General features: G+C 40.5%; 2 protein-coding genes across 2 annotated transcripts in view; both read right to left on the bottom strand.

The window, feature by feature from the left end:
* Positions 1-2,349, bottom strand: part of Rab4 (RAS oncogene family member Rab4) — an 18,051-nt gene extending 15,702 nt beyond the window's left edge. The window contains exon 1 of the mRNA XM_043015412.2: positions 2,212-2,349. Within this exon, the coding sequence (XP_042871346.1) occupies positions 2,212-2,227 (16 nt within the window). The 5' untranslated portion in view covers positions 2,228-2,349. The remainder of the gene's footprint in view (positions 1-2,211) is intronic.
* Positions 2,350-3,114: 765 nt separating this feature from the next.
* LOC122252769 (uncharacterized) overlaps positions 3,115-10,000 on the bottom strand; it is a 14,409-nt gene continuing 7,523 nt past the window's right edge. Inside the window, exons 3-14 of the mRNA XM_086540334.1 lie at positions 9,884-10,000; positions 9,063-9,231; positions 8,778-8,911; positions 8,445-8,656; positions 8,045-8,320; positions 7,525-7,675; positions 6,718-7,314; positions 4,509-6,325; positions 4,181-4,310; positions 3,957-4,075; positions 3,641-3,831; positions 3,115-3,424 (exon numbers count right to left, since the gene is read on the bottom strand). The exon at positions 9,884-10,000 is cut by the window's right edge and continues 70 nt beyond it. Of these exons, the coding sequence (XP_086396460.1) occupies positions 3,312-3,424; positions 3,641-3,831; positions 3,957-4,075; positions 4,181-4,310; positions 4,509-6,325; positions 6,718-7,314; positions 7,525-7,675; positions 8,045-8,320; positions 8,445-8,656; positions 8,778-8,911; positions 9,063-9,231; positions 9,884-10,000 (4,026 nt within the window). The 3' untranslated portion in view covers positions 3,115-3,311. The remainder of the gene's footprint in view (positions 3,425-3,640; positions 3,832-3,956; positions 4,076-4,180; positions 4,311-4,508; positions 6,326-6,717; positions 7,315-7,524; positions 7,676-8,044; positions 8,321-8,444; positions 8,657-8,777; positions 8,912-9,062; positions 9,232-9,883) is intronic.

Raw genomic sequence — 10,000 nt, 5'->3', positions numbered from 1 at the left:
ATGATGAAGTCTCTATAATAATGGAGACACCCAGTAACTACATAGGTTAAGCAAAAAAGTTCCATGAAGAATTAAAATACGACCAAAAATTACTTGAGCCACATAGAGGGTAAAGTAATTTCTATCAGCTTTCTAATTTTTCCAAGTAAATCAGTTTTTAGCATGGAAATTCTTTACTTGACTTATTTGCATGTCTTCTTTGATATGCATTCAACAAAGAATACAGGCAATATTTGACAAAACCATGATATCAATAGAAATTACGAATAGTTTTCTTTAGAATAATAAACATTGCCCTTAACATCAAAGAGCTCTACTTTTGCAAGCACTATTATCTATCAGCTTTTTTCTTTGAAAAGATGCGCTTATTCGAGTCTGATGAAGCATAATACAGATACATCACATCCATAGGTATGCACTATATTTTGAGTATGTACTTATTTTCATTAAATTTAGGCTCTCAAAGATGAGTCTCAGCAACTCCCTCACTGCATATCCAACAGCCACAACCATCAAGTTATCCAAGCCCACAAGACATCAATAAATGTTAAATATATAAATTTTCAATCTTTCTTTACCTCTAGCCTGTTTGTGTCAGCCAAAGCATGTTTTCTTGAAATTTGGATTTATCAAAAGTATGCCTATCTATCAGTGTTACATAATTACCTTCAACCTGTCTGTGAGGAATTAAGATTTGTGTACTTTTTATGAATAATAATCATCTCATATAACTCAATCCATTAAATATTCATGGGAATGGTGAGACTACCTAATAATACCAATGATATCCACAGTAAGCACTCTTAAATTTTTAGCATTCATAATGGGGTTTAGGAATGTAACCTTTGTGAGTGTTTGTGGCCAAATGTTCTTAATGAATAAATAAGTAAAACAATTTGTAAATATACATATAAATGCCTATAACCACAGGTAAATCTTACTTATACACTTGAACTTCTGCCAATAGCCAATTGTGTTGCCTCTGAAAATATCAGCCATCTGGACAAGGCCAACAAACATCCAATATGTATATTTTGACTAGATAGAGCTTGGGTATTCCCCGGTGGCTACTGCCAAATAGGGAACTCATCGAAGCTCCATCTTATCAGCATGGATTTGGTTAAGGGTTGTTGGCCTTTTCCAGAGCACTGACAGATGTACAGGCTTGATACAGATTAGTCAGTATGAATAATCTCAGCATCAATGTCTTTATCATGGAAAATAGAAAAAATGATACTGAGAAATAAAATGAAACATTGGGTTGCCATGTGATAATGAAAATTCTTAGACAAAGATAGATGAAAGTGTATTCAGAATAAATTTGAGTGATATACAATATAATTACTGAATATTTTTAGACTATACATAACAATGTTTTGAACTTTAACCTAAGAATTGCACAAGATTACACTCATCTTATTAAATAATGAATTTTATTTACATTTCTCAATCCTCTCAAAGATGAAATTAACAGAACACTGATCATTCAATAACACATTAATGTTATATTAACATATCTATTAAGTTATGATTATAGTAAATACTTCTTTGACAAAACAGTATAACAATAATAAGTGCATCTTCATCGTTTTACGGGTTTCACAACCAGAGGCCAGTAGGTTCTTAACTGGGAAGGGAGGGGGGAGGGGAAGGAGGGTATAATTACCAAGGAAGGTGCAAACTCATAGGAAAAGAGTAAGAATTACGCTAATTGTACTTAGATTTCTTTGAACAAGTGCTGTAATTACATGGGTGTTGCTTATACCAATTACTTTGCTTAACAAAAAGTTTCTCCCATTTAATTCTTATGAGGCATGGGGGGCGAGGGGGAGTTGCAGGCAAGGGCTAAATGCCAGGGAGGGGAGGGGGCATGGCATTAAAAAGGTAAAGAACCACAGCATTACACAATATTTATCTCTGCACGAACTCAACAGGAAAAGGTGGGAGAAAGTCGTGTAATTCTTAAAACTAAGAATTAATGAAAAATTCTGTGATTTCGAAACATTCTATCCAAAATTATAATCCTACATCATAATATTCCGTTCAACTCATATCTTGTCTTCCATCACCTTCGAAGTAACTTATAAGACGGAGAAAAATCTCTCCTTGGGAGTTTTTACAACGCCTTTGATTAAAATCTTATCTATTTCTCTGACCAGTCCCCTTATTTCATACATACTGCCACAGATCACGGCCATTATCAGCTCTTACCATAGGATTCCGACATTATATGTGACGGAATAACAAAAATGAATGACAGGTGACGAGAATTCGTAGAAATGCAACCTTAAAAAGGGGAGAAAATCACAAGAACTGTCATACAGTGTAAACATTCCCCGTCTAGAACAGGGTCACAGAAGAGAGATTTTGATGACTTGATTTCTATTTTTAACAACATTGGTATTTATTGTGGCATTGTGGAATATGTCTCTTTGTAGGTTTATCTTCATAGATTTATTTCTGGTGGTCAATGCGTTACGTTTCATCGGCTTAATTGAAGGAAGTTGAGGTTATTATCGCGTTTCTGCGACACGGGAAAGGAGTGGTGAGAATAATACTCAATTTTATAAATGTGGAAATAGATAAGATGGGTTTGAATGGGAATATTTCATAACTGCAATTAGTATGTACTCATTTATCAAGCTGCAATATCTCAATATTCCAATGATTTTGAAGGAAAATACGATTAAAAGGAGACATCTAGTTACATCACCTTCAATCAATACCTATAGTGTCTTTCCTTTCCATATAATTTATCTGTACTTTTCATCGATATTTTTCGAAAACGATATCTTAGGGTTAACTTTTAAGAATATGGATCCAAAGAAGCCGATAATATCAAAATCCATGTAAATAGAGCACCGGTAATCCCGAGTGAAGAGACACAGACATGCGTGTCTGCTGTACCCATTGGCGATGAAACCTTTGTTCAGTGTGTTATTAATATCAATTTCATGTGTAACACTTCTCTCACGCGCGCAGTATCTAAGTCACGTTATTTTTAAACACACAGGGTTTTCATATTAAAATCAAATACGAAAATCTATATGTGAACATTTTATTTCAAAATAAGTTAAAATAATTTTCAAATCAAATAAATAAATAAGCACATAAACTACGTTTTCCATTCTTCACAAATCCTGGCATTGATGAATTCTAGACAATCAAAATCCAATACCAGGTCATAAGTGTATACAGAGTACTCACTTGATGTATTGCAATTGCATATATAGAGATGTATAGAAAAAAAACATATACTCCCTACAAGCCTTGTTTTAAACAGTCAAGTGTCGATCATCGTTTTATTTTATTCATGGCGTTTCAGCTGAGGAGTCAGAGTGGGCGTGGTCTCTTTCTAGGGGCGTGTCCTTAAGGAGATGTCGGCAGGCAGGGTGTAGGATATTCTCAGGCAGAGTACAATCCTCTGTGGATCGTAAATTAGGCATAAGATGCACCCTGTGATAAAACTGATAAGCATGATTATGTAAAAGAACATCTACACCATCAGTAAGAGTACATTCCTGTGGCAAAAGCCATGCTAAAAATCATATAGGAAACGTGATGAATATATCACGCCAGTTGTCTTTCTTTTCAACGACTGACATTGATCAAGCGGGCCGTGCACCTCGCTTCGTCTTACCTTCTACGCAGAGTCCCTTGCACAGTCTGACCTCTGTCGGCTGGTCCCCCGCACACCGCCCCTGCGCCAGGAAGCGACCTGCGACTAAAGGCGTCGCTCCAGCCACCAGGGGAAGACCGCATGCCACAAGCCGACGCTGGACGCCCAAACCGCACCAGTGGGAACACTCACTCCATGGCCCCACCACCCATCTGAGGGCAAATTGAATATAATCTCGAATCAGAGTTGGGATGAGATTAACTGCTGAGATGTCAGGTAAGTATGAATGGGTTATCCTCATGTCACGATAGGAATGGTATGTATATAAGCTACTTACTCGGGGATGGAACATGGAAATGTGTTACAGGATTGATTGTAAGACGAAAAGGAGTAAGGAAGGCCGTCACACAGCTCTTCTGAGACTTCGACCTCAGGAGCGTCCATCTTAACACATACCTGTTGACAGTAGACACGTTGTTTTTAACAAGTTATTATAACTATAAATAGATCATGATGATACTTGACAAGAGAACTGACTACAAATGTATATATAGGATTTACCTGAGTGACTGAACGTGTACCGCCTCCACAAGTGCGGGAACAAGGGCCAATGCGAATGGCACGTGTGTGGCTCGGTGCCGTGGCTGCTACTACAGGCTCCTGGTGATGTCCTTCCCGCAAATTGGCTATCCTGTAGGAGGAGAGAGAGAGAGGCGTCTATAGGTAAAATGCTATTAGTATAATATAAAGCGCCAGAATGAGATATTTCCATTTATATGGGAGCACAAATCAAAATCATGAGTTGAATCCAGGCACGAGAAAGCGAATGCAAATTATAATAAAATCATAAGGGCGAGGGCAAGTGTATCCGGTAACGAAAGCACTTTACCTTGTAAACATAGGTTGACGACCGATCATTTCCTTTAAAAGATGCTTATCCTTCAGGGGTCTCTTGTGCAGAGACGCGCCCTTCGCTAGGGATCCTGTGAGCGCAGGAGCCAAGAAACTGTAAAGGAAGTTTGATGGAACGGAGAAATGAAGGCCTGACCCAGCTACGTTGAAATCCTCTACAGAAAGAATGGTGTTGCTCTTCTCTCCATCCCTGTTGCCTGTGGCGCTTTGTTCATCCTCGGAACCTTTGACAGATTCTGTGAAAGACTGTTCTGGAAATGTTTGTGTTGCAGAGGTCGGTTCCACGGCAGGGTTTTCTTGTTTGATGGGCGGTTCCGTAGCTATTTGTTCTGCAGTTACTGACCTTGTTGTGGTTTGTCTTGTAATAGAGTGTTTCTCGGTAGTAGTTTGTTCTGTAGTAATCTGTTCATAAATAATTTGTTCTGCAGAGATTTCTTCTGTTGAAAATTGTTCTATTGCGATTTGCTCTGCTGTAGTTAGTGCTGTTGTGAATTGTTCCCTTGGGGTTGTTTCTACTACAGGTTTTTCAGTGGTGATTTGTTCTGGAGTAGACTGTCCTATAACAGGTTGTTGTGTAGTAACCTGTTCTGTAGTGGTTTGATAACTACCAGACTGTTCTGTTGTGGTTTGTTCTGAAATGGCTTGCCCTGCAGCAGGTCGCGTTGTAGTACTTTGCTTCGTAGTTTGTTCTGGAAGAGGTTGTTCTGTGGCGATTTGTTCTAAATTCGTTTGTTCTTCGGCAAGTTGTTCTGTGGCAGTCTGCTCTGCAATTGTTAGTTCCGTAGCAAAGTGTTCTGTAGTACTCTGTGCTGTTTCAGGTTGTTCTGTAGTTGTTAGTTCAATAACAGGTTGTTCTGTAGAAATTATTTCTTCTATATTAGTTGATTGTGTAGTGGCTGGTTGCTGTTCCAATTTGACCGGCTCCACTGTGCTTATTTGTTCTGTAATGGCATGATTTTCAAGGAGGTTTTCCAACCCTTGAGTCGCAGTCGATTCATTCACAGCCTTGTCCGTTGTGAGTGAGTAAATTACCTCGGCATTGACAGTTGGGGCCAATTGCTTGGTGGACGTCGGGGATTCGCTTGTAGCAGTAGGAAACGCCGTATTATGTTGTGTAGTAACTACATTCTCTGTGACGTGTACCGTGATAGGGGACTCCGTGATTTCATGTACTGTGGGAGAGGTCTGTGTCTCTTGGACTTGCTGTACTGTAGTAGAGGACGGATGGCCTTGGTGTGTTGAGTTCTGGATGCCATGAAATCCATATGTGATGGTAGAAGTCTCTTGGATATCTTGAATGGTGTTGAGCAGTTCCTGGACTTGTCCAGCAAAGGAGGAATTTTCAATTTCTTCGACGAAAGTCAAGTTCTGTTGTAGCTCCCCATTGACGAGAGAATTCAGACTTCCCTCAGCTATGGGCGCATTTTTAATTTCTTCGTAAAAGGAGAGACCTTGAGTTCCTTCAGGCGGCTCGCGAAGTCCTTCACTAACCGGAGAGTACTCCAGTTGTTCAATAGCGACGAAAGGCCTATGGCTATCTTCAGTGACATCAGAATATTCATACACTTCAGCAGGGGTATCTAGGTGCTCCAGGAACTGTTCAGTGGTGTCGTATGAGGTAGGATTTCGGTTGCCTTTGTCGCATCCGATGTAACGGTGGAGGAAAGGGGCCATGAAGTAACAGCGATAAGGCACAGGTATGTTTTCCAGCTGCAAAGGTAAAGTGAGAGGGGGATCATTGGGACTGTGTACAGGTGGAATTGCATCTGTGTTTGCGAGTGTTGTACATATATTCTATATGGTATGATATGTGTTTTTGTTTATAAATTACAAGTATGCGCGTATTGTGTGGATAGTATCGGTATTAATGCAGAAGGCCTCATTTTGATCAGAAGTAAATGACACATAGAAATATCATCACACACATACACGCACACACACATATATATATATGTATATATATGTGTATATATATGTATGCATATATATATATATATATATATATATATATATATGTATATATATATATATATATATATATATATATATATATATATATATATATATATATATATATGATTTTTTCATGCATATGTCACTTTTTTTTCGAAAACATATAAATTACAGAACGAACTTAAATATAACCAAAGCATATGAGGTAAACATTTTCACACATACGCACTCACTTCATTCGGGATGGTCGCTAATGGGAATTTCTTGTTCTTGATACCTTTATCCGTTCCTTCAACACTGCTAAACGAAGTGGGCTTGTTAGCTGGCCTGTTAGGTCTGTTAGGAGGCCTGTTAGAGTTGCTAGGAGGCCTGTAAGGATTGCTAGGAGGCCTGTTAGGATTGTTAGGAGGCCTGTTAGGATTGCTAGGAGGCCAAGTAGGAGGCCTGTTAGGATTGCTAGGAGGCCTGTAAGGATTGCTAGGAGGCCTGTTAGGATTGCTAGGAGGCCTGTAAGGATTGCTAGGAGGCCTGTTAGGATTGCTAGGAGGCCTGTAAGGATTGCTAGGAGGCCTGTTAGGATTGTTAGGAGGCCTGTAAGGATTGCTAGGAGGCCTGTTAGGATTGCTAGGAGGCCAGGCAGGAGGCCTATTAGGATTATTCGGAGGTCTATTTGGCGGACTGGGTTGGCTCGGAGGTCGGGGTCCTCCACCGCCTTTGCCGCACTTGCCAGCAATGCAGACCCGATTGTTCCCGCAGGACGTCCCTGGGAGCGCCGGGTGTGCGCCGCGGGTCGTCACGCCGTTGGTACACATGAGATACTCGCATATATTCTGTTGTGGGAGATGTTGTCAACTTAATGAAAAGGGCTTGTTTCTGTGAGATTAGATTGCCTGCTATCCTATTGCATTGCCTGAGTATAACTTATAAGTATATATCATTATCTTGTATTGGTATTCAAAGGTTTGATGGCGCAAAACGTGGATTGATTAATCATGCAATAGTTTGGACTGAAATTTTCTTTTTTTTAGTAAAAATCTTACCCGTTTCGACGGAGTAGCTCTGTAGCCCTTGCCAAGTGCTAGTTCGCATTGTTCGTCTGCAGAGTACCTTTGGCCAGGCAGACCCCCCTGGGTATGGTCTAGTCCTCGGAATCCTCTGCCGTCCTCCTTTCTCTCCAAACACGAATTATTCCTGAAGAAGGAGCAGACGTTAAGGGTTAAGATTAATTGCTGTTATAGCTAGAGAAACAGCTTACCGACGTCGCGAGTTTATAAATCCCTAATGTTTTAATGTTTACCTTTGCTGGGTCTCCACTTTCCAGTTGTGTAGTAGGTGCTAATATCCCCTGCACTCGTTATAATCAAGTGTTATCATTACGAATGTTATGAAAAAAAAATATGCGGGTGCTACCTAAGTTTTGTATATATGTTTTTTTCAGTTTCTGTCCTAAACGTTTTATGTGTTCAAATTCACACATGACTTACGTAAATGGATAAAAGAAAGTCATTTTGAAAGTCAAAATACCAGTTAAAAATATCAAGAGGGTAAAGCAGAACTTACCTGAGGTAGGCGCTGATGGCGTCCCTGGAGCAGTTGGACCAGTCGAACGTCTTTTCGGAGAGCGACTGACCCATTATGAAGCCCTCGCTGGAGCAATGGGCGGCCGGACCCTCGCCGTCGTGAGGGACGCCCATGGAGTGCGCCAGCTCGTGGGCGGCGACTTGGACGGCCTTGAAGGAGTTGGCTTCGACGACGGAGCACGAAGTCCGAGGGTGGCACAGGCCGCCCACGAAGGTCACGCCCAGAGATTCCTTCGTCGTCTCGAACAGCTCCTTCCTGAGGAACAACGAAACGGGTCTTCACTCACTTCACTCACTTCACCGGGAACCATAGATATGCATATCCTCAATGTAATCGCCCTTCGCCTTCCCCTGCACGCGTGAAAGCCTCGAGTACTCACCCTGTCAACAGCATGGCGTGATGCCAATGCCCGGGATCGCCTCGCTCAGGTTTCCTCTCACTCGCCCACTCGCAGAAGCTCAGTAAATTACTGGACGAAAGTCCGTTGGTGTTGAAGGGCGTCGCGCCCTTCTCAGCCCACACGCCCACTTGGACCAACTTTATCTTGAACTCCACGCCCTCGCTCACGGCCTGCTGGATGAGCTCCTCAATCTGTGAAGGAACATTCATATTTACAATGAACAGTCTAAGTGATGAGACGCGGAACATGGTATCTCTATGCTCTGTTTTTCTCAATAACTGATAATAATTTGTCGTAACATTAGATACGCACTGCTGAGACGCCTGTGGTGATGTATTTCTCGGTGGCGGTGAATGGGTCTTCGGGGTAAAGATCGAACAGGTGCGTCAAGAGGGCATCGTCGGAGAACACAGCCAGACGAAGAACCCTCGTTCCATTCGCCTTATCTGATGTGAACAAGATCAGTGTTTATTTGATGAACTGGATTATGCTTCGAATATATTTACTCCCCTCAATATGAATGTTTTAAATGTAAAGAAAGACAATAATCAGCTACTGAACGGTTGACAAAAAGTCACAGAAACGAAACCATCGTACCTGGAACAGACGAGCTCTCATTAGTCTTCACCGGTAACTGGGTTTGCTGGATGAGTTGCTCATATTGCATGTTGTGAGGAACGTCAGGCTTGGATAATTGTGAGAGTAGAAGCTCCAGGTCGACGACGTTATTGCTCGGATTTTGACGAGACTCTTTTCTTTCTGCTGGCTACGGGTACAGAAAAAGGGGTTTATATGGATAATCATGGACTACTTACTACCCTCACATTGCAGTTAATGGACTTGTGGATGCAGTTTTCCTTTTTTTGTTAAAGCACATTTTTGGGACTAAACAATGACAACAACGATAAGAATCTAATAGGAAAAAAATATAAATTTATACAATGTTTTACCATAAAACACGCCTGAGGGTCTTTATTGACATGAATAAATAATGCTAGTTATTAGATAAGCAAAAATAAGTGAGCAAACCCAGTAAGAAAATCTAAACACACCCCAGCGTATACATGTGTATAAAAAGGATTATCAGTGAAATTTATTTTTCTAAAGAATGCCAATGTATAAATCATTTAGTTTTGGAAACTATGGTCCAAGAAATGAATCGATATCTTTTCCATTTAGATTTAAAAATTATTCTTATGTAAAAGTAAATATCATCAGTCATATATCCGAAAATCATATAAGTTACGCATGTAAAAGCAAACAATATTGATATATTTTCTGCAGCTATAGAAACTGTCACCAATCTAAGAGTTAAAGACATCTACCTTTACTCTTACCGCAATGTCTTATTTCAAAACAAGACAATGCTATACTAATCCAACTTTGCAAACCACAGTAAAAAAAAAACTCACACTTACCTCAATAGAGCAAGTCATTGCAAGCAAAATCGAGACGGTGATCCAAGACCGGCGATGCTCCATCTTGACCTGGGTATTCAGAAGGTCAAGAGGAAAGGCAGGGTCTGGGTAGACTGT

The sequence above is a fragment of the Penaeus japonicus genome, unplaced genomic scaffold (genome assembly GCF_977035675.1).
Source record: "Penaeus japonicus unplaced genomic scaffold, GWHDUDI00000001_assembly GWHDUDI00000010, whole genome shotgun sequence".
In the NCBI taxonomy this organism is placed as follows: Eukaryota; Metazoa; Arthropoda; class Malacostraca; order Decapoda; family Penaeidae; genus Penaeus; species Penaeus japonicus.
Note: the sequence above shows the minus strand (reverse complement) of the source record. Positions and strands in the feature narration are given on the sequence as shown.